Source organism: Lissotriton vulgaris, chromosome 5, assembly GCF_964263255.1.
Source record: "Lissotriton vulgaris chromosome 5, aLisVul1.2, whole genome shotgun sequence".
NCBI classification, from domain to species: domain Eukaryota; kingdom Metazoa; phylum Chordata; class Amphibia; order Caudata; family Salamandridae; genus Lissotriton; species Lissotriton vulgaris.
This window is the reverse complement of record NC_141693.1, coordinates 1,094,575,909-1,094,601,063: the sequence shown is the minus strand read 5'-3', so window position 1 is coordinate 1,094,601,063 and position 25,155 is coordinate 1,094,575,909. Positions and strand designations below refer to the sequence as shown.

Here is a 25,155-nt window from a genome sequence, read left to right as displayed (position 1 = left end):
TTTCAGGAGTTGCAACACCACCCCACGTTTAATCTTATCCCCCAAACCATTAACATTCCAACTCATCAACCTCAACCCCCTACCCCCCATCATGAAACAGAGAAGACCCACCCACCATCCGAGTCCAGCACATCAATACAAGTGTCTTGCAATATAAGGCCTTGCTGAAAAACGAAACTGAAAACCAACCCCCCCCACCCAAACAGCCCGTTACAACTCCCCCCACCCTGCACCCCTGCTTCCGACTATAGGTCCACCCCAACTCGCAGTGTGCCTGTCGCCCCCACATCTAAACAAAACTACAAAAAGTTAGGCTGAGGAGGAGAGAGATCCCTTGATGGCCCAGTAACCCCCCCCCCCCATACCATCTGCGTGAAAATGCAGACTAGAACCACCGCAATATGAAATACCCTAGCATCCCCAGGAGCCAGACAAATTATGATCATTCCTATTCCACAATCCCTCCCTCAGTCTCATCAGAATGTCTCTCCGGACCTTGCTGGGCCGGCAAAGTATCCAACCAATCGGCCACCACTTCAGGCTTATCAAAGAAATAGGTCCGCTCATCATATTCGATCCTCAACTTGGCCGGTAAAAGCATGGCATATTTAAGACCCAGGTCACAAAGTCTCCTCTTCACCCCCAGAAAACTGAGTTAAGTCCGGATAAAAGCTCATAGTTGAGTTCTCGAACTTCAAGAGCCCACCCGCTTGAGAGGCCTGGAGGACAACGTCTCTGTCTCGAAAGTTAAAGATACGCGCTATAAGAGGTCTCGGCGGGGCGCCCACTTTCGGTCTTCCACCAGGGATCCTGTGGGCGCGCTCCACAGTAAAAAACTTACTCAGTCCCTTGGGCTTTAGCTGATTGATGATAAGGTCTTCCACAAAAAGGTCAGCCGCTTGATCCTCTGCCTTTTCCTGAACTCCAATTATACGGACATTATTCCTTCGGGCCCTTCCTTCAAAATCCTCAAGGTGACGGCCACAGTGTCATTCGAGGCCCTCAGGTTTCGGACCTCGGTCTGCAACTCCACGACGTCATCCATTAAACTCGATGTCCTTATGTCTAGCGATTTGACCTTCTTATTTGTCTTTGTAAGGTCTGTGCGAATCAGATTCACATCAATGGCCACAGTGTCTAACTTGTGTGCCACATTTGCTTCCCAAGGGATGACCTAAAGCCGTCAATGGCGGTCATAACGTCCTGCAATGTCAGTTCGGTCGCCGGGGCCGAAGAATCCTTCGCCTCTTCCAGCGACCTACCCGGTCTACTGGGCGACCCTTTAACTTGGGTATAACGATCCATGACATTGGATTGGGTATATCCACCCCTTCTGGTGGCTTTCAACTTCTGCTTGTCCCCTTCCGATTTGCTCGCCATTTCAGGACAATCTCACGTCGATGCCCAGCTCAGGAGAAGGCGGAACAAGTCTCTGGTCTAGCAAGCAATAGATGGTATCTATCTTCCAGGATATTCGCCCAATGTCTCTTGTCCGCTCCAAAGTAGAAAGGCGCAAGCATGAAAAGGCCCCACACACTTGAATTAGCCCACACAAAGGACGGGTTGTCCCCAGGCTAAAGTCCGACACATCGTATATTGTCTGAAACGCTCAGGCACCAACAGGAATACGAGCTGCCTCAGTGAGGTGTCTCCCGACGCAAAACCAGTCCAAGTGCCAAAACCGAAAGTGAAAGTGGGACCGGACCGGTCGCCCCCGCGGACCTGTGCCGATGTTGTTCGATTACACCGCGGGCACCATGCCAACACAAGCGCTGGGCATCCAGGAGGCGTAGGCCGCAGTCTTCTCCACACCACAACTCCGGCCCCCAGGGTCCGATCGGGACGCAGTTTTCAGCTTTCACTTCTCCCGTGGTTCATCTACTCGGACACTCAACCGCAAACAGGGTCATTGACAGAATATATGCATGGAGGGTACAAGGGTCTCGGGAGCCCTTATCTCACGAGGCCATCTTGGATGCGCGCAAAGCTCCTCCTCCTCACAATAAATATTCCTGAATCAAATCTTCAGCCCCATCTGGTTCAGTCCATTCTCTGAACTGCTTTCAACATGGTCATTGCCAAGGCTTACCCCTGTCAGGCAAGAGTGCAGGCATTTCACCAGCTGCTGCCTCTTTCAAGCAAATTGTCACTTAGTGGTCAGAACAGTTATGCACCTTCTTGGAATCATGGCTTTATGCACAGCCATTGATTCCGACTCCAGCCTTCACATGTGTCTGTTGCAGCAATGCATTTTAACACACAGGTGTTACGCGTAGGAACACTCTGATGATCTAGTGTTGCTGTGGGCCAGCACCCATCACTCTCTGCAGTGGTGAAACAGCAACAGCCTTTTGTAGGGCTGGCTGTTCATGGACACAGTTCTGCAGGTGACCAACACTGTGGAAGCCTCACTCTCGGGATGGGGAGCGCCTTCATCAGCAGACTGTTCAGGCATGTAGTCATCCCAGCAGTGGGGCGTCCACTCCAGACTATCCATCTAAATGTCAAGGCCTTCTTTCACCAGGTTCAGCACAAAGCTGTATTGATAAAAACAGGCAGCATAACTGCCATGTATTATCTCCAAAAGAAAGGCTGCACTCACTCACCACAATCATCCAAATTGGACAAAGCATTTGGCATTAGGCACTTCACCAGTTGTAAAAATGCACAGCACCCTGGATGGCAGTTGACATCTGCTCAACTGCCTGGCTTTGGAACTATAAAATGGAAATACCCTGCCCAAACATTAGTTTTGACGGGGGGCCTGTGTGGGCTTTGCTGCTAAAAGTTTATTCCAGATTGTTCCCCCTCTTCCTGGCTAGGACCAAGTCTGCTGGCCTTTCTGAAACTCTGCTGGCCTGCATTGCTTCTGATGACCTTGTCCTGCTTAAGAGCCTAAAGTCTACCCAATGAGATATAATGACATGAACAAGAGCCTGAGGCTACTTGGCTCTGGTACACGAGGTAGCGGTGGACTGTTAAAGAATCCACCTCTGACAGCCAGTGTTTGCGAACATTTGCTGGACTCCTCAAAACGTGTATTAGTGATGGAGGCAGGCATTTTGAGAGATGGTTGACTGCTGCCACATGCAGATTAGATTTTGCTCAGAGCACAGTGGTCCAGCACCAGTTGGGGATTCTAGTAGCTGGATGCAGAGACCTATTGGGCTGTTGTAAGCTATGTGTGCTCCAGAGGTGGTGCACCTACATGTCCCATGATGCTGCGATGCCCACATACCACCATCTCTCATACACATGGGAATTCCGAGATCCTGTCTTATTGCTTGCAGATGGCATTAATACTGTAGTTACTAATTGTGTTTTCTCTTGATTTGTGTTATTCGTGTGTTTCCTGACATCTGTGTTTATGGGCATTACATACTGAAGAGATACAACATATCCCATGTTGCTCGAAAGAGTCTGTTCAGTAGATTAACAGTAGTGTCTGGGGAAAGTTGGCAAACATTTGTTGTTTGCTGAGCTTTTGTGTCCATATATGTTCTGCACTACATTGGCTCCTTGTCAGTTCTGTTACAGGTGTTTGCCAATCTTCGCAAACATTAGAACTTCACAAACTTTCAATGATTCAACGCATTTATGGTGTGTTTAGCCAGGAGCCCTGATTTCATTACTAGATAGTGTTGTTACCCTCTGCTCTTTGTGATTATTATGCCTTCTGCTCTGTGATTACTGGTGTCTCATTGAAGTTGACCAGTTTATTATGTAATTGCTGTATTACATTTGGTATTGTGTTTCATATTGTTTTCATTATTTCCATTGTTTTGATTACTGTTTGTTCTGTACGTGTGTTTTATGTATTCATGATTTGTTAGTGGTGTGTTATCACAGATCTTGCTATTCATTCAGCCTTTGTTGCTTTTGATAACTGTTGTCCTGTACTTAGCTTTATCTCAAAAACATTTATTTTGTTGAGCCTTGGCTACTCACACACATCTATCCAGTGTTAAGGAGGCTTTAGTGAGGCTTTCATTCTGTTGTGGATTTAGTATCTTGAGCGCTGATTGCAGGGGACCACAAGTGTACTCTCTTTTTAATAACCCCATTGCCCTTATACTTACCCATTCCGGAGAACTCGGACTAACATAGTTTTGTCACCTAGTGTAAAGCCATGCTGTTAATACATGTATGAACACTTTTGACACTGAACTATGACTATTTCTTCATGTAACACTGCAGAAGATTTCACTGCAGAGTCAGGTGGCATCTGATAATTATGTTCCTGCTTCTAAGTTGGTGAACAATAAACAAGAGCTACTTTCAAAAGGTGTAATAAATTGAAGTACTAGTGAAGGGACGAGGACCCACTTCAAATAGTAATCACAATCCTTCTCAGGGTGAACTACTGAAGTCACTAAATAAACGTGCTTAGCTCTCTGGCAGCTTGGCACAAAGCAGTCCGGCTTAGATAAGAGGCAATGTGAAAAGTGTTTCCGCAGCACTCAAACAGTAGCATTGTGAAAACATAACACAAGGAAAATCCCAAATCAATTGAGAATAGTAGAGAAAATTCAATACATATAACTGGAGATATGATTTTTTTTAAAGTTTTGATTAAAAATAGCCCTATAAAGTGGCACCTGAGACTATCTAGTCGATTTAGACTGAGCCAAAGTAAAACGTTAAGGTTGACCTTGATGGATCCCCTGTGGGATACAGGGATGAGGTCTGTTCCTGTGGAAAGTTTTCCTTATGTCCTAGAAACTTTTGTAGAGAAAAAGTGGTTGTCGAAGAGTCGCTGGCAGGGCTAGCTCCAATCTGGAGCCAAAGTGGGGCTCGAATATGACCTGTTGCAGGAGAGCATGTCCCCGTGTGGGCAACCACGAAGGCAGAAAATCTCGGAGTGGGTGAAGTCCCTATCCAGGAAGACATCAAAGACGATCGGATGCTGCTTGGCATCGGTCCCAAAGAAGCCTTCTACCTGGGGACTTAGAAGCTTTTCTGGCAGTTGGATCTCCTTCAGTGGGGCAAACCAGCAAGTTGAGGCTGACTGGCAGTTTACAGTCAACAGCAACCCGGTTCTCCATTGGTTCTCCAGGCAGAATGTTTGTGAGGTGAAGCCCCACTTCTTGCGGGTTGGTGCTAAGAGAAGTACACTTTAATATCATCCAAGAGTCCAGACATGGGGGCACCAGTTGCAATTTAGGATTCACTCTAGCAGAGGCCAACAGCAGGGTCCTGTACAGGTCCAGTTAGAACAGGTCACCTGGATAGGTGCAGGAAAGAGAGCCCCTGAATGCTTGTTGTGCCCCTTTAGCTGAAACAGGGGGACAACTTACTTACCCTTAAAGTCACTCCTGGGGTCCAGAGTTAAAGGCAGGCAGGTAGTCTTCCTTCAGGTTCATTTGATAACAGTCTAGTCCTTCTGTTTCTGAATGTTCTGATTAGAGGTCTGTAGGTTCCACATGTATGCCCAGTGCCAACTTGTGGTTGGAGGGAAATCCTTTGTTCCCCCTTAAACCAGTTTTGATCAATCCCTCAACTGGACCTGGAACCAGCCTGGCTAGAGAGACAAAAGGGAGCCTAGGTGTGTGCTTCATCTGCCAGTGACATGGTAGGCATTCATAGAAGTTTAGGAAGGAGCTGGGCACTGCCCCCGGACAATCCTGTCATGGGAGAAGACCCTCTCCCCAAACCCAGAGCTCTTTGTCCACTGTCTGGGAGCAATAGACATCTTATCACAGGGGAGCTGTCAGGTGACAGCTGGACACTGTCAGGAAAGCTTTTTGGTTTTATTAAGGAAAATTACAGCTTTTCTAAAAGCTCAATTTCCAAAATAGTAATATGAAATCAGACTTGATAATTAAGTTGGATTTTAAATAACTATTAAAATGTGTCCTTGAAATATTTCTATAGCTATTCCCAAATTGAATGTGGTTATTATTAAATGTAATAATGTACATAAGTGTTAACCTATAAGCCAGACAGCCTAGTCACAGTGGAAAACAACTTTGGGGGATTTTCATTGCCAGAACATGATCTGTTTTTAAGTACCTTGTACCCTGCCCACTCTGCTTTTAAGGCCTACTTTAAGGGAGGCTTATAAATATTATTAAAAAGGAAAGATTAGGTCTGGCAAAAGGTTTGGCCAGGTTGAAGTTTAAAACTGCACAACCTGGATGAAGTAGCCAACCTGGAGACACGTTCTAAGGAGTTACTTTAGCGGGTGGCAGGAATACTGCGGCTCACCAGTAGCATTTAATTTACATGCCCTAGGTATAGGTAGTACCATCTACTAGGGCTTGACAAGTGCCAATTAGGCATATGCATATTTCTGATGGATGCTTCTGCCTGCAGATTCTTCTCCTGCAGAACAACCCCAGGCATCAGACTTGATCCAGAAACTTCAAAGCTTGGTGGTCACCAGTTGTTCAGATGTCAGATGAAGTCACTGAGCCCATATAGTGCCCGTCCTAGCGTAGCGATGTTAGTTCTCTTTTTTCTGTGCCTTTGACGCAGATTCTAGGGAAATCTTTCTTCAATTGTTTTTCTGTCAGAAATAACTCAGTACCTTCTCAGAATGTCTCCCCTGAAGAAGCCAGAATTTAAACTATGCACGGACTGTTGAGGAACAAATGTCCACTATTTGTTTATGGTGCCTTGGATCTGATCATAACACGAAGTTGTGTTCTTCATATCTTAGCATGAATCCTAAGGCGATTAAAGAACAAGAAGCCAAACTCTTAATGTCTCGAGCCAGGGACAATAGGTAGCACAGAGAATGGTCTTACCGTCTCCAGTCTTTGTCCACGCCATGTGGGAAGAGGCAGCGCAAACACAAGAAGAAGGGCAAGAAGTGGCCTTGAGGTTGGTTTACTCAATGTTCTTTCTCTCCAACAGGACCTTCGCCCTCGGAGCCGGAGATGCCGCTATAACTTCAGAGGATCCTCCACACAGCCCTGCTTCCCCTGCACAAACTGTTCTGGACCGACCTCATGTCCTGACGCCAGCGACGTCTTCCGTGCCGACCATGGCACTCTTTGACTTCCTGGCACTGGGTGTGAAACCCAGGTCTTTCCTAAATGCATTGTATACCATCTTTGCAAAGGTGTTGATACCCCTGTCGCTCCTTTGGGACCATTGGAGCCATAACATTTTCCACTCTATATGTCCTTCGTGCTGTTCCTGCAGAGCCAACATTAGCACCATACTTCTTCGACCCGTCACTCCATTTCACGATGCATTAACCAGTGCTGTTAATTCCCCGATTCCACCCTGCCCCCAAATTCAAAACCACTAACACTGCACCTGAAGTCGAACCATGGCTACGTTCATGTTGTGAAGCGCTGAGGTTCTGAAAGAAGAGGAGTTCCAGACCTTCCTCCATGAACTGTTTGGCTCAGACTCAGACCCGACGGAGCAGTATCCTGAGGATCCTACTTTTCCAAAACCCCTAGTATTTTATGGACTGCCCTTTACCAGTGGGCTGGACACCTCCCCAAAACGTACTATTGAGTTCCCATTAGGACCTCCTATGCCGGAAGTGGCCTCACTCCACAAAGTAATGTTGACTGCTGAGGTGCTGGACCTAAAAGGGCCTGCCAAAAAGGTGACATCTACAGTCATCGTAGAGGTTCTCTTTCCTTCAGTGGTTCCAGCTGAATTCAGCGAGGCTCTGCTAGATCCTATTCTGTCTGCCTGGGAAAAACCTTCCTGATTGCCAGCTGTGAATCGCCTAGTGGCCCGCAAATATCATTCCACTCCTGCTGACCCTCTCCTTTTTGTTATCTCACCTTTCCTGGAAAACCTAGTTATTCTGTCTTATTGTTCAAGGACACAATCTAGAGGCACTTGTACAAAGGGCCCCTCTGGCAGGTAATCAAAAAGGATGGAAGCTTGGGGAAATAAAATCTTCTCAGCAGGAAAAATGTCACTCAATTCTCTTAATGACAATTGTCTGCTTGCACGATATACTCATGCTTTATGGGTCATGGTGTAAATGTTCTTATATAATTTTCTGCCCAACATCAAAGAACACTTTCAAGAGGTCACAGTAGATAGAATGCTTTGCGGCTCATCATCAAATCTGGATTGGATGCCACAGATTCAGTCGTCAGGAAGATGGGGACCTCCATCTCAGTTAGACGGCATACTTGGCTTTGCACTCCAATTTTTCATCTGATGCCCAAGCAAATCTTGTGGACCTCCTTTCCGATGGAGTGTGCCTTTTTGGAGCCAAGGCCGACTCTGTGCTGGAAAGGTTTAAAACATGCAAAGGCACTGCACGTTCTTCACAATTACAACCCTCGCCGACTAAAGATTATAGGAGTTTCTGTTGCTTTTGAGGCTTTGGTCGAAGATGCTCCTTCTGTCCCATTTAATGTTTGTCGCCACTCCAACAGTAATAGTTGTAGCAAAACCTGCTTGTCAAGCAACACAGAGGCCGTAGATGGGCAAGGGTCGAGGATCTACTTTTTCCTCAACCATCCTCCTCTTTCCCAGCGGCCCCAGTAAAGCAGGCCTATTTCTTTCTCAAGGAATGCTTCTCTCAGAGAAAGGGTGTCCCATTGTATACCTGCCTGGAAGGCCATCCCTTCCGACCAATGGGCCCTCCAGATGGTAGAAAAGGGTTATTCCCTCCCCTTCCTACAGGTTCGGCCTCCTATTCCAGAACCTCTGTCTTGTCCCCCATCCCGAATATCTGGCGATTCTGCAGCAGGAGGTGGCAACTCTCCTCCTCTAAGGGGCTGTGGAGTTAGTGCCCAAGAAGGAAAGGATGCTAGTGTTTTTCTAAATGTTACTTGTTACTTCCTGATGCCCAAGAAGAACACTGGTCACTGGCCCTTACTGCATTTCAGGAGATTGAACTTCCTCAAAAAGGAGAAGTTGAAGATACTGACCCTAGCTCAAGTTCTACTTGATTTGGAGCATGGAGCCCGAATGATGCCCCTGGACTTTCAGGATTCGTACATCCACATTCCTATCTTGCACTCTTATCAGAAGTACTTGAGATTTGTCTTGGGCTCCGTACTCTACCAATTTGCAATACTTGTCTTTGGACTGACATTGACACCTTGAGTGTTCACAAAAGTGATTGCAGTGGTGGCGGCCCAACTCAAACTGTGTATAATCCCTATCGCTTCTTACCTGGACTACTGGCTTTTCAAAGACAGACTTTGTGTTATGCCATCAGAAGCCAACCTGGGCTTTCAAATCATTGATTCCAAATCTCACCAGTGGCCCTCCCAATGAATCCAGTTCATAGGGTCTGTACTGGACACCAATCTTCTGCACGCCTTCACAGAGTCGAAGACATCCTGGAAACTTCTTTCAACCAGGCGCCAGAATTCCAGACCTGAGAGTCCTGATGTACCTAGGTCTACTGGCTTCCTGCATTCTCCTGGTTACACATGCACGTAGGCACAAGAGGTCCCTGCAGTGGTGCTTCCACAGGCAGCACAGTGGAGATCTGTAAGACTCTATTGTGATCTCCATCAGCTCTGCGGCGAAAGTGGCTTGGTAGGAAAACAAGTCGAACCTGACGTTCATGATGGCCTTCACTCTGCCTCCATCTGTGTCTGCATTAGTGACAGATGCCTCCACCCTGTAGTGGTGCGCTCATCTGGAGGACTAGGGGCCTCTGTAAGAGCAGGTGCCTCACATCAACCTGCTGGAACTGCAGGCAATTCGGCTGGCGCTCAAGGTCTTCCTCCTCTCCAGATTTTGCCGAACAACATGACGGCCATGTGGTATTTCAACCAGCAAAAGGGTAGTAGGGTCTTACCTTCTTTGTCTCGAAGCGTTGAGACTTATTTTTTGGGCCCACCACCAAGGGATCTGGCTCACTGCCAATCACCTAGCGGGGTCTCTGAATGGCAGAGCCTACAGTCTGAGCCGGTATGATCTTGCCAGTCACGAGTGGCATCGCCTGCTGGAGGCAGTCCAGAACATCTTCTCCCAGTGGGGCACTGCACAGGTGGACTTATTCACTACCTCAGGAAAATGTTCAATGCCCACAATTCTGCGTCCTTAAGTATCGGTTGAGGGAAGTCTTTGGGGGACACGTTTCAGTTGAAATGGAAGTTTCCCCTTCACTGCGCGTTTACCCATATACTTTTAACCCCTTGGCTGCTGGCCCGTTTCCTCCGCTGTGCGGTAAACAAATGAACAGGGCGGGGCTGTGACGAACCCCAGCCGTCATCAGCACACAAGCACCACGGAGCGTGACGGCTGGGGTTCGTCACCAGCATGCAAGGGGTTAATTCCTTAGGTTCTGAGGACGATTTGACAAGACTGTAACCTAGTCATTCTCATTGTGGTTCCACAATGGGACTGGAAATTAGTTCTTACATTTTTTGATGGGGGCTCCGTTTCAGCTGCTTCATAGTTGAACTCTTCGATTGTTAACTATCAAAACTGTATTTTAGGTTGCAATATCTTCTGCTAGGAGAGTGAGTGGGCTACAAGCCTTTAGCTGTCACCCTCCTTTCACAACATTTTTTCCAGACAATTTGGTGTTGCGGACCAGGGCTGCTTTCCTTCCAAAGGTGATCACCCCCTTCCATCTTGCCCAATCCATCACTCTTTCCACTTCTTACCCGCCCCTCATCCCACAAAGGAGGAGGAGCAGTTGCATTGGCTAGAACCCATGAGAGCAGTCAATTACTACCTTGAATGCATCAAGTAACATTTATTTAATGATCAGCTTGTTATTGCCAAAAAGGAGTAGACGGTCCAGGAGAAATCTTTATCCTGTTGGATAATTCTATGCAGTAAGACATACTATGCCTCGGCCAAGAAAGACCCGCCAGAAGGGATCCATGCTCATTCCACTAGACCAAATCTACCACTTCTGCTCTTGCCCTGGGGGTTCAGATTGTGGATATTTGCACAGCAGCAACCTAGGTCTCCATGCACACATTGGCTAAACCCTATTGTTTCAACTGCGACGTGAGAAGGGATGGTCACTTCGTCAGGTCAGTTCTACAGGACTTCCTGGTGTAATCCTCCATCAGCCCTCCTCCTACTGGGATGTTGCTTTGGAATCTGTTCTACAGATGAAGAATCTGTGAGTAAAAGTATACATCAGAAGAAAAAGTTATTTACTTGCTATAACGACCTTTCTGTTGGATACTCTATCGTCCTGCAGATTTCTCACCGACCCACCCACCTCCCTGTTAAATGGAGGATTCTACAAACTCATGAGATCCGTTTATGCATTCTTTTAGTTCTGCAAAATATTTTCCTGTTGTCATTCTACCCTTTCACGTTGAAGGCTTATAAAAAAAACAGAGGGTAACTAACGTCTGTATGCCATGGGGGGCGCTATATGAGCGGGTGTCGTCATCTGACATCACTTCCGGCACCGACTGAATCCGGTGCCCTCTACTGGTGACCTCCAAGCTTTGAAGTTTCCGGATCCAGTCTGATGCCTCAGGTTGTCCTACAGGTGAGGAGTCTGCATGTAGATAGAGTATCCATCAGAAAGATTCCTACCGCAGGTAATGACTTTTTCTTTATGACATTTAAAAGGGATACACAAAAAAGCACTTTACCTCTGGTTAGCAGGGGTAAAGTACACAGAATTCTACAGCCAGCAAAAATAGGGTGCAGTAAATGACAAAACAAATCCCGGGTGACCCTGCATAAAGGGCAAATTTCCAACTAGAGGGAAACATTGTAAAATGCTGTATTAAATTCCCAAGTCGTAAAATGTTCTTTTTAAGAGTTTATTGGTGAAATAGGAAAGGGCAATAGCATCAGCAGACATTTCTACCCCTGGCACTTTAGGCCTATTAAGATGTGTGCAAAAGCATATGTGAAGACCCTTCAGACAGTGTCATTTTAGGTTTAACAATTTTCACCATGTTATAGTTTAAACATGAGTGATTTGGAATTCATTTGGGGATGACCTAAGTTGTAAGCCAATGTGGTCTTGTGGCTTCAATGTCCACAATGGAACCAAGAGATTTAAATTGTGTGATCCGTTGAAACTCCTGTTATCACTTGCTGCCTCAATTCCATCATCTTCCAAAGATGTAGAGCACATAGAAATAGTCTACTACCTAAACTGTTGAACATTTGCATTCAGTTACAAATATGATAGTTATGCTTCTTTTTAATGAAACCATTGCCCTGTACAAATGTAATATCTGCAACATTGCTTTGATATCTGCCTTCACAGAGCCTGGGTACTACGAGGATGGCTCATTTGGAATCCGGATAGAAAACGTAGTCCTGGTGATTCCCGTCAAAACCAAGGTGAGTCTGACATTCTACTGTATCTTCATTTTGCTTTCCTGAGACATTGGTTTTGTGTGAGCAGGGTGCCCATGCATGAACAGGGCCCCTCTGCAGCCTTCGGAATGTATCTTCCGGGGTTGTTCTGTGATCCAGCCATACCATATGCTCTTAAGTGCATTATAACTTCACGGTAAATGCTATCTTTGAGATGGCTGCAAGGAAACATGTCGTGTTTGGTGTCAAAAACCTTGGAATCATACCTCTCCGCCAGTCCTGGCAGGGGAGGTATGATTCCACCCTCCCAGAGGGAGAAATATGACTATACCGGTACACCCGGTACCAGCTTAACAGAAACCTTGCACCACAAAATGGATGCTGCCAGCCACAGACACGCATCGGCCCTCCTGCTGCTGGACGAAACTCTGGCAGGGGAGGCTGGACAATAGGTTTCCTTTCACACGGAGGTGTAACCACCACCTAGACAGGCTTTAGTGTATTGGGGCTGGGTGGGTGCACTTCTAGAGTGCTTTGATGTCTGCACTGGGGGCACATTTGGTGTCCCTGTGTATAGTCCAGCTCAAACCGGTTGTAGGGGCTACCAGTCCCTGCACTGGAGAGAAATATGACAAAGGACATGGGTGTAACCACCCCTCTGTCCTGACACCAGAGTTTGTCCCACCCTTCCTTGGGTACAAAGTAGGACCCCATGAATACAGGACTTTAGATTTACCTGGATGAAACTCTGCTACAGAATCCCAGAACTTCAACTATCTACACTTTGTTGGATGGCTGAAGAATCTCCCTTGGAGTAAAGGAGTTACTCCCCTGCAAGGCAGGCACCAAAGACGCATCTGTCCGGTTTGCAACTATGCAGCTCCTGAGGGACTACGAAGACTTTGCAACACAGGAGGTGGGTTTCCAAGCTTCCCCGAGGCCGATCCGTGCTCTTAGCAACCATGAGATCCAAAGCCCTTGTGAGGACCGTGCAACCCGAACACCTGGACACCGTGACCATTTTCAGCAGCATATGCTACTTGCCGATCCCTGAGGCTGTGCTTTGGGATACCTGCAGTCCAGACCCCGAGCAGTGATTCCACCGAAGATTACTGGCCAGCACTCCACAAGTGACCCGTGGGCTGGTATTTAGTGGTTCCTATCGAGGTCCCTTTGCAATCCCTTGTCTGTCTACTTGTGGGTCCCTGAGAAGGGTACTGTAACTTTGAACGGGCTTACCTGATTGCTCCAGACGTGCCCTAACTCTCCATCGCTTGGGGAGTCACCAGGACCTTGCTGGTCCATCCCGAAGCCTTTTTACTCTCACCGCCTGGGTTGCTGTTTCCTGGGCTTGTTGGTCTCCGATCCGGACACCGACCCCTCAGCGCTCCACATCCTTCGTGGGACAGCTCACCTGCAGACTCTGGTCATCGTTGACGTCTCCTGTCCCCTGTAGCAGCAGAGTCCAGCTTCACCTCATCGCACCTGAAACACCCAACATTGGTGGGCATTGGTCTATCGTGCCCCTGGTCGCCCAGAAGTGACCCATACTCTATACCCTCTGCTTTCAAGTTCTTCGCATCTCTGATCTAGGTTTGGATTGTACCAGACACTTTTCCTTTCCGCAGCAGCAGCACTTTGCTGCAACTCGCCATTGAAAACAGCAACGATTCCCGACACCATTTGGCACCTATGCACCCGGCTTCCCTGGGTAAGGTAACACAAGTACTCCGGTGCTCACATGGGTGCTGGCCTTGGAACCTTCTAAGTCTAAAAGGGTTTGCTCCAAGTTCTCTCCTAAGTGTCCCTAATCTTCCAAATTCTAACCGCGACTTTCCCATAGGATGGTACGGAGCTCCCAGCTGTGTTCTCACACTGCACGCGTCCCCCGCGGGTCCCCTGTGTCACTACCTTGGGTGGTTCCTTGGGGTCCTAGCGATTCTACGTGCTCTAGGCACAGTGTCTAGTCAAGTCGTTGTTCTTATACCACTTTCTTAATATATGGTTTGGTCTACCCCTGGGGCCCATTGTATATTGTGCTATTTACTTACGTTCTTGTGTGTTGATATTGTGTATCTTGTTCTTTAATCTCTTGAAGGTGAGTAGAGAGTGTTTAGTAATAATTGCATATATTTTATATATACCTGGCGTGGTTCACCTTTCATTTCGTCATTTCGTCATTAAAGAGGTTCTATCTTGTAAACTAAGCTGCTTTACACTCCTTCAAGACTTAGCCTGAAGGCTGCTCTCCATAGATACCACTCAATCAATCAATCAATCAATCAATCAATCATTGTATTTGTATAGCGCACTACTTACCCAGGGGGTCTCAAGGCGCTGGGGGGCGGGGGATCTGCTACTGCTCGAACAGCCAGGTCTTGAGTTGCTTCCTGAAGGCGAGGTGGTCCTGGGTCAGGCGGAGGTGGGTGGGGAGGGAGTTCCATGTCTTGGCGGCGAGGTAGGAGAAGGACCGTCCCCCTGTGGTGGCTCTGCGGATGCGGGGGACGGCGGCGAGGGCGTGGCTGGTCGAACGGAACTGGCGTTTGGGAGCGTAGAAGTTGAGGCGGCTGTTGAGGTATCCTGGGCCTTGGCTGTGTAGGGCTTTGTGTGCGTGGGTGAGGAGACGGAAGGTGATTCTCTTGTTGACCGGGAGCCAATGCAGATCTCTCAGGTGTCCGGAGATGTGGCTGCGACGGGGGATGTCCAGGATGAGTCGTGCTGAGGCGTTCTGGATCCGCTGGAGTCTCCTCTGGAGTTTGGCGGTGGTTCCGGCGTAGAGGGTGTTGCCGTAGTCCAGAAGGCTGGTGACGAGGGCCTGGGTGACCGTCTTCCTGGTCTCAGTGGGGATCCACTGGAAGATCTTACGTAGCATGCGCAGGATATTGAAGCACGACGAGGAGACGGCGTTGACTTGTCTGGTCATGGAGAGGGAGGAGTCCAGGATGAAGCCCAGGTTGCGTGCGTGGTCTGTTGGTTTGGGTGCGCTGCCTAGGGCGGGGGGCCACCAGGAGTCGTCCCAGGCGGAGGGTGAGGATCCCAGGATGAGGACTTCCGTCTTGTCCGAGTTCAGTTTCAGGCGACTGTTCTTCATCCATTCGGCTACCTCTTTCATCCCTTCGTGAAGGTTGGCTCTGGCGGTGGCGGGGTCGTAAGTAAGGGAGAGGATCAGCTGGGTGTCGTCAGCGTAGGAGATGATGTTGAGGTTGTGCTGGCATGCGATGTCTGCGAGGGGGCTCATGTAGATATTGAAGAGGGTTGGACTGAGCGAGGAGCCTTGAGGGACGCCGCAGATGACTTCGGTGGCTTCAGATCTGAACGGGGGGAGGCGGACTCTCTGTGTTCTTCCGGCGAGGAAGGAGATGATCCACTCCAGTGCCTTCTCCTGGACTCCGACGTTGCTGAGGCGTTGTACTAGGGTACGATGGCAGACCGTGTCGAAGGCCGCGGAGAGGTCGAGGAGGATGAGGGCCGCTGTTTCTCCGTTGTCGAGCAGCGTTCGGATGTCATCGGTGACTGCGATCAGGGCGGTCTCGGTGCTGTGGTTGGCCCGGAAGCCAGACTGCGTGGGGTCGAGGGATCCGTTCGTCTCGAGGAAGGCGGCCAGCGGCTTGTTGACGGTCTTCTCGATGACTTTTGCAGGAAACTGGAGCAGCGAGATGGGGCGGTAGTTCTTGAGGTCGGTGGGGTCAGCCGATGGCTTCTTGAGTAGCGCGCTGAGTTCGGCGTGCTTCCAGCTCTCCGGGAAGGTAGCGGTGTCGAAGGAGGTGTTGATGATGTCCCGTAGGTGGGGTGCGATGATAGCGTCGGCCTTGTTGAAGACGTGGTGAGGGCAGGGGTCGGTCGGAGATCCGGAGTGGATGGAGTTCATCGTGCGGACGGTGTCTTCGGTGCTGATCGGAGTCCAGGCGCGGAGGGTGGAGGTGGGGGGCGGTGGTTCGGTCGTGGTGATAGTCGGTTGGGTGCTGAGGCTGTTGTGTATGTCCGCGATCTTGTTGTAGCTTTCAATAAAGGTTGTCTTTAACCTATCGTCAATAAGGTTGTTTGGACTGGTGCAAGATGCCCACTATAACTAGTGGACAGCATATACCAGGCCAACTTCTCACAGAGGGTAAGAGCCTTAGCTGTGTTAGGTGCCATCATCTGGAACAAATTACTGATGTAAGCAACCAGATGCATCATCTGACGTCTTGGAAATGGCATGAAGCCAGATGGTTTATGTTTTTATGTTTGAAGCAAATGTTTACATTCCTGATGGCACAAGATGACATTTCACTTGAGAATGTTGTGCTCCTAAAATGCTAATTAATATCACGAGCATTTCTTCAATCTGTTTCAAATTTATTCTTTTTACATCGGAGATATTGTAATCTTTGTTTTAAATATCTTTTTATTGTAATAAAGCCAATAAATAACATAGTGATACATTTATAAAAGTACATGATCATATCTCTTCTCACAAAGTCCAGTAGGTTACACCCTTTTTCAGATACATGACTTGGTAAGGCTACACCTCCATTCCTATTCCTGTTTCGTGTTCCGAGGTGGCTGCTCTAAGTGCAGGGATGTCCCCTATACTCATTCCATTTGTTCCATATTCTCCCCCACTTCTGTGAACATCCTCTGCTAACATAGACTGCTTTCTCTACCACCAGACACCAATCCATTCTCTTAGAGTCAGCAGTTCTACTGATCCCCATCTGTGAACAATGTTACGTTTCGCTACCATCATGCCCAGTGTGACCCAGGTCCGGTCAGATTATCCCAGATCGGAGTCTTCCCACATATTTAATATACACCCCTTTGGAGCCAATGTTAGTTCCATTCCCATAATTTCTGCCATACAGGAGACCGTGGCTTCCCAGTAGTTTTGGATTCCTTGGTATTCCCACAGAATATGAAAGAATGACCCTTCTTCACATCCTCTGAGAGAGTGTCGGTTTCCCTACCCATTTTTTGTAGTGTTACAAGAGATGTATGATTTATGAAGGATTTTGAGTTGTACCAGTCTGAAGCGGCCCCGGATGGCCACTTCTTTAGGGGATGCCAGAACTTCTGGCCAGTCTTTTTCGTGTAGGTCACTAATGTCTTGTCCCCAGTGGTCTATATAGTTTGTCAAAGTGTCAAGCATGTTATTAATACGTTTCTGGTACGTCAAGGATATCACCTTCAGAGTTAGATGTTCTTCCAGGAGTCGACACTCCAACGGCAAGGATTCAGGTATTGACTCTCCCCGAGGAACTACCACTCTTATGGCGTGTCGAATTTGCAGGTATCGGAGGAACTCATTAGGATCCAGTTTATTTGATTTTTGCAGTTGTTTGAACAATTTCATGTCTACTCCTGTTGGAAGGTCACACAACCTCGAGATCCTGATTAGGTCCCACTTATCGAACCCCGCCTTCAACCTCATTGTGGCAAATTTCTGTAAATGCCATAGGGGTGTTTCTTTAGTGATTTTGTTTTTGCACCTTAGTTTAGCCAGGGTTCAATGCCAGACTTTGACTGTCAACGCTGTGGGGCCTTCCACCGGGAGACACAGCATGTCTGTATATTGCGCTCACAGATAACCTCTCGGAGATTCAGTCGGTCCACTCTAAAGGCTGGTTCCGAGGGTGGCTGATGGACCCACTGATTTATTAGTTACGAGCTGGTCTACCCTGTAGTAGTACTGTATACGTGGCAATGCAATTCCCAGTCACACCAGCTATGTGTATTTAATTAGGGCGATCCTGTGGGGCTGCCTATCCCACAGAAGCGCTCGGATTGCACTATCTATCAAGTTAAAATATGACTCGGGGACCGGGAAAGGAGTATTATGTAACATATAGAGAAATCTCAGCAGCGACATCATTTTGATAAGGGCTGCCCTGCCCAAGAGGGACAGGGGGGAGGGCCCGCCAGTGCTGGACATCATTTTGAAGTCTAGTCAAGGGGCCCAGCAAATTCCAGACATAAAACCGGACTGGGTCTTTAGTGTGTATTCGTTTTTAGATGTATTTGGTACGTTGACTTGTCTTTCCAGATGTGCCATCTGCTTCTAGGCCTTTCAGTTATTTGGGTTTAGTAGTTTATGCTTTATAAGCAATTAAACATATCTGTTTACCAGTAAAGGCCCCGATCCACCTGGGGTTGCTGTTTTCTCACCAGTCTTTAAGTCACTGGTGAACGGGATTATTTATATTGCCCTCGGAATGGAGGAGTTCTATTCTTATCAGTTGGCTTTTATGCGGTCTACTGGATAGGTGTAATTGTGTGGGCAGACAAAAGCTTCATCCTGTAAGATTTGCGCTAACTAAAAGCTTCCTAACACACACTTGTCCACTGGTGGCAAGTGCCTGCCCGTTGCTTGTCCTTCTCACTGGTTCTGCAGACGGTGACATCAGGCGAACGTCCGCTATCAAAGGGCCAGGGCTTCATTTGCATGGCGAAATGTAAGATGGCAACTGGACCAAAGGCTTCCCTGCGTTTAGCGTTCATAAGATTTCATAGAAGTTGCGTTGCAAGTGAAAAGAAATGGGAGGCTCACACGTTTGCAATTGGAGTGAGACTAATTATTAGCTTTTTATTAATTTTTGTTGATAATAATGATGCCAAATGTATTTAGTTTAAATCCTGTGCATGTGTGGGTAGAAGCCTCTGGGTGACAAATACTGGATGAGGAGAGTAAATAAAGGGTTACCTTGTTACCATAGCTTCTGAATGTGCAACGCTGATGTTTGCTGTATTTTGAACTTTATATGCACTCAAATGCCTGCACGAGAAGAGAATGTTCTTGTTAGGTAAACAGCAGGTTTATCCAGACCCAAAGGTAAACTATGCAAAAAGTAATTGTTTTAGCGGGTGCTATTGTGTGGGTTGTGTATATTAACTTGAATTTTTTATTTTACACTCTTGCTTGTACCATGCACTATTACAATAACTGTTAGTTCTTGAACTAATACATTCGCACGAGAGTTGACCTTTTGGGTTGAGTGCCTTTATCATACAAAGCCCAACATGTCGCACTGATAAATATATTATTGTCACAGAGTCTTGAGCCCAGTGATATTTTCGATGCTTTTTCGCTTGATTCCTCAGACCGAAAATTGATGTTAATTGTTTTGTTTGTTACATTGTGTTTCAGCATAACTTCAGAGACAGAGGCAGCCTGACCTTCGAGCCACTTACACTGGTACCAGTGCAGACGAAAATGATCGACGTTCACTTGCTAACTCAAAAGGAGGTTAGGACTTTGTGGCGCAACTCTAGTTTATGCTCAGTCTATCTATCTTACACCTGTTACTGATAACTCTGCTAGGGTCTTCATAACGGATACTCCCTTAAGCCAGTGGTTCCCAAACTTTTTCAACCCACGGCTCCCTTGACCTATTAGCCGTTGGCCGTAGCTCCCCACTAGGTTACATTTTTTTTTAAGGGTGAGGGATGTGAGCCCGGCCTCAGGAGTACTTCCATTTTACTCCCCGAAAATAATTGGAATGATGCCAATGAAGGTATTATAATCATATGACTAGACCATCACAATTTAATTCAGCTCAAACCGTGAGTATGAGTCAAAGTATTTCCCTTGCACAGAGGATATTGGTCCCCTTGCCCACACCCAACTTGGTCAGTTTTGTACGATGCAGTCTAACGTTTTAGAAATCCTAGAAAAGCATGGAGAGAGTAAACGCTATTGTTCATCTTCCTCCTAAGCATTTGCGTCCCGTGTTTGCAGTGTTTATATGTTTGTATAATGTTTAGTCTACGATAAAATATCCATCACATACAATGCTATAAAGTAACAGCCCTTCACAGAATCTGAAAAGGTAGCTCACTATTTACTGCAGGCGTGCTCCTCCCCAGAACGTCACAGACCAACGCTCAACAAGTTTGTGATATCTGCAACTCATGTGTCCTTAACGCTGTTTCGATTATATCAGTAAAGTGCTCTGATACCCCCGGGTCTTGCCAACACTTTATAAAACTCTTTAAAATAAATAAAAATGTATACCACCAAAAGGTTCCTATCAATACACAGTCCCACGAAAACCATTGGTACATACACAATTAGTCAATTGTGTGAAACTATAGAGAAGAAAAATCGCCCAAAGTGGGAAATCGTGAAAATGTGGTTCGGCACCAAGTATGGAATGTTACATAATATCAAAACAATACTGTGCTTAAATCTACCAATGCATGCACTTCTTAAAGTCTTGTGTACACTCTCACACAAGCACTTCTGGTGCCACCATGTTACGTTGGATAGACCAGGGGGCAAACTCTGCATTCATTGGAACTCGGGCGAGTATAATGCAAAGGTTCAGTGTTCTTTTCAGCTTCATTTGAGAGCACTCTTAATTTTAGGAGCCAGCGCAGAGTCCCTCATATGAATGAATGAAAGACATTTGCCAAAATTGACATATGCATGTACTGTGGACAACAAAATGAACTAACATGCATTTTGGGCAATAGGTGCTTCTGGTGCTGACACACTCCATGTGAAATAGGGAAGAAATATGAAAAGTACACAAGAAATTATATACAATAAGCAATGGTGACATGGACTAAGTTAATGCAAAGCCTGGACATATATAATTTCAGGGGTATAATGTCCATCATTCATTGAGTGACAAAGGAAATATTCTGTCGACATTTTGACACACTATTGCTTTACATGGATCTTCTTCAGCACAATTGACGGGTGGTAGTAACCTGTAGGACTATTTATGTTGTTTGTCTAATGATCATTCCAGCTAATCTCATCTACCCCTTGTTTTGAGGTAAGTGATAAGTCTCTTGATACCGTGTGTCGGCTGACTCTTCAGAACAAAGAAGTGGCCACTACATATTTCTTCATTATTTCACGTATCTTCACCAGGAGCACCTGTTACCAAAATTGCATGTTGGCGTATCTTTGTTGTCCATAATGCATGGATATTTTAGTGTTGGGATGTGCCTTTCATTCAGGATAAGATGAATTTCTACATTGCTACTAAGGCTCTTAAAATTGCTTTTGAATGAATTTCCAAGGAATACTCTGCACCTTTGCATTTACCACTTACCATTTTACATTAGTTAGTTTATATGACTGATAAAATGAGGTATCTGACGCTAAATATGCTTACTTTATTTTACCTCACTTTAATTTGTCGTTTCTTCTACATCATCCCATGTTCCTTTGCAGAACTTTTTCTAAGGTTAACCCAACTGTATGTGTGCACAACCACTCAGTGTTGTGGAAACTTGTTGTTATTCTCCAGTTAGCGACCAGATATATGAATGTATCATCTCTGGTAACTATTAGTACTTTTCCTTTTCTTAACCCCATAACAATGCTGCACCTGCAAGGTTCATTCCAGGGGTTAAATGTCTCGATCCAGCCAATGTAAATTAGTGTATAGAGTATTCTAATTTGCTTTTGGCTGCTTTTTTCATTTGTGGACCGCTTGTTGTATTAAAGATTCAGACGTATAGCTAGTGGTTATTTGGACTCCCCTGCCAACGCTAGCCGATGCTGCCCACACACTCTTGAATCTATAAACAACTTTTAATTGGCTATTCGTATTTAGTCATTAAGTAAACGAAGAAGACCCCAAGGGCCTCATTACGAGTCTGGTGGTCCATGAACTTCCAGACTTGCGGGGACCCCGTGGTGACGGTCTTCCGGCCACCCTATTACGACCAGGCCGGTCGGGCTGTGCTGGACCCACCACAACTGCCAGGGATTAGAGATCCCTGGCAATAGTGCGGCGGTCTTGAGGCCACACTGTGCTTGGCGGGATCTCAGCGGTCTCACCAAGCAGATTACAAGTCTCCTCTCCGGGGTTTTCATGGCGGTGACCCCGCTATGAAAATTGTGGCAGAGAGGAAAAAAAGGGGGCTGTTACCTCAGGGCCATGGGGTGGATGCAGGGGCACACATGTTGTGCCCCCCTGTGTGCATGCACCCCAGTACCTGCACGGAATTGATTGCAGGTACTGATTTTGATGTTCCCATTGTGGTGCCTGTTTCATAGGCACCACAATGGGATTGCCAAAGAACCGCCCACCAGACATGAGAAAACTGTTAATCTGACTGGCAGTTCAACCACGGGTTTGGCTGTGCGGGGTGGTCCCGCTCCCGAAAACTCCAAACTCGAAATGAGGCCCCGAGACTCTGTTTATCAGTCAACTGCAAGCTAGGTTTTTGATAGCACTATCGAAAATTATAACTGATTGTTTGATATTTCACATAGCACCCTCAATACATTTCACAAACAACACTGAGAGGCAAATTTCATGTTGCACGTTTATTTGAAATAATAATATATTACCTACATTTAAACAATAATGTAATTATGTCATTAAACTCTAATAAGCACGAGAAAGAGTTACTGTCTAAATAGACAACAAAGGTTATTTATTGAAAATATCTGTTCTTTATTCTCACTCTGCTCAATATAGTGAATGACTGTTATTTATAGAAGTACATTGAATGGGATCTAGAATATGAACGATCAGTGCCTTCGTATAGAATTCGTATCAAGCTCGATCCAAAGGAATTTTGCTTCCAGTCATGGGCTGGGGCAGAAGGATGCGGTCTTCACTTGACCCTTTACTTGTTTTGGAATCAAAAGAGATTGATTTGGGATAAGGGCATCAAGTGTTTGTTTCTCATCTTGTCAACATTAGCCGCATTTAAAAGCATACGTATTCATTTAAGGCCATGAATCAACAATAAGGCATCCTTTTGTGTTTTTTTCAGGTGGACTGGGTCAACGGTTACCACAAAAAATGCAGAGAAGTGACAGGAGCAGAGCTGGAGAGGCAAGGGCGGTCGGAGGCCCTCCAGTGGCTAATCAGGGAAACACAGCCTATCAGCAAACAGAACTAGAGACATCTTCGGGAAACTCAACCTTCATCCTCATGATCAGCAATCATTAACTGTCTGGTTTCAAAAATGTTAGATAAACACCTTTTTGATACCAGTTTGGAAAAACAGTTTCGACTTTTTCTTGAATTTTGATAATAAATCAAAACAAGCAAAATGATAATTAATTTTTTAAAACAAGGAAGTTTTGAGGAATACATTTTACATCAATGCCTCAATTGAAATTGTTTACAACAGCACTTTTGATTACAATGGAAATTCTTGTATATTTTGCTTATACTTGGCTGGTTAATGGTCCGAAATTTGTCCACTTCAGCAACACTTACTGTAACCATTTGTATTTATGTTCATTGAATAAAAGTTTTAAAACTTAAGTGTTTTGTTGTCTTTATTCTTACTGGTATGAATCACTTTGCCCAGTACCGTGAGACACGTTCATTGACTCCAACCAAGGAAATATCATTGGATGTTAAGTCCTTTGTTTTAAGGGGTTTGGAAATTTTACTCTGAATGTAAAGACAGTTCTTTTGTGACATTTAAAAACCGTATTTGATCAAAATGAGGATATTAGCTGTTGTTTTTAGTGAAATTAGGTTCCTCCATTTTCCATTTTAGATCTCGGGTTTATCACTGGTAGTAAACTCTTACTTCCCAGGAACACGTTTTGGTAATAAACTGATTTTACTGTGCAGCTGAATACACTGTAAGCTAATACTATACATTTTTAAAGAGGGTTTACTTTAAAAGAGTTTAAAAAAGCATCCTACTGTTTGTTCTTATTTGTAACGTTTGGATTTCTTATCACTGAAAAAAAGTATTTTTGTTACCCTACAATTTGTAACTATCACAAAGAACAAGATGGGATGGAGGGCCATGTTTCCTTTTTTTCAGGCCTTATGAGACCAGTATCGTACAATAGAAGTAAGCTTTCTTAGAACCTTTGCAGAGAGAATCTATTTTAGATTGATGTCATTGGGGTGAGAAACCCCATTTAAAGTCAGCCTCTTTTGCAAATAGAGTATGCAAAATCTGTGATTTTAAAAAGTTGCGTAGGTTCTGTTAATGTTAGGTCTAAGGGGGTAATGCGGTAATAAAGGACCAATGTATGCAACATGGTTATCTCAATTATGGGATCCACTTGCATCAAAAAAGAATAGTTTTTTGTTGTGATCTGTAAATCATGCAGCAAAATTATGTGGCAAGTACTTTAAATACATAATTACATAGTGCCACTGGTCCTGGCAGCAAAATATGTAGCAAAATTATGTGGCAAGTACTTAAAATACATAATTACATAGTGCCACTGGTCCTGGCCATTGATCACTGTCTTATCAACAATCTCTTCTTGAAAGGTAAATAAAACCTACACATTCAAATTTCATTCTGTGTCAATTGTTCGCTGCACCTTGAATACAACTTCAACAATCTCTTCCTTCTACAGGCGAAAATATTAAATAAAGCAATGGTGTGTTTTTTTAATCTACATTCTTAACTGCATAATTTATTGTATGTTGTTACTGTGTTTACAAAAGCACCTTTATAAAGTTAACCATAAGTGCGTTTAATGCACAAACCGTAGAGGTATTAAAGCCCATCTATCACCAAACCTGTTAAAAATGAATAAGGACTGCCCCATACCACTGTGCTCAAGCTTGACTGTTTTTCATTGTTTAAGCACCATTCTGAAAGGTTAACAAAACGTGAGCATTCTAATTCCAATCTGTGATTAATATTGGCTGCTCTTCTGCGGTTTCTCCCTTCTATTCATAATGTTTCTTTTTAACAGAGGAAATTATTTTTCTCGTCTTTTTTCAACAGACGATTAAGAAGTATGTCACGGTTCCACTTTTTGTGAAATATTTCAATGTTTGAAAATAACTCCTCTTTTTCAAGCTAACTCTGCTAATGTAAATTTATATTTTTCTATATACAATAAAGAATTTCAGAAATAAAAAAAAAATAAAATCATGAAATGTAAAATAGATCTACTGAGTTCATATGCAATATCGTAGTATCGACTTTCATATAATAATGACACGTTACATTCAAGACCGGTCGGATTCCATAGTGGAGAATATGTGGACTAGCTGTAGGGCTTGAAGCATGGCCTAG

The 25,155-nt window shown here is 45.4% G+C and overlaps 1 protein-coding gene across 1 annotated transcript in view; it reads left to right on the top strand.

The window, feature by feature from the left end:
* Positions 1-23,417, top strand: part of XPNPEP1 (X-prolyl aminopeptidase 1) — a 534,678-nt gene extending 511,261 nt beyond the window's left edge. The window contains exons 19-21 of the mRNA XM_086922757.1: positions 12,143-12,219; positions 19,319-19,417; positions 22,918-23,417. Coding sequence (XP_086778883.1) covers positions 12,143-12,219; positions 19,319-19,417; positions 22,918-23,046 — 305 coding nt within the window. The 3' untranslated portion in view covers positions 23,047-23,417. The remainder of the gene's footprint in view (positions 1-12,142; positions 12,220-19,318; positions 19,418-22,917) is intronic.
* The last annotated feature ends 1,738 nt before the right edge of the window (positions 23,418-25,155 follow it).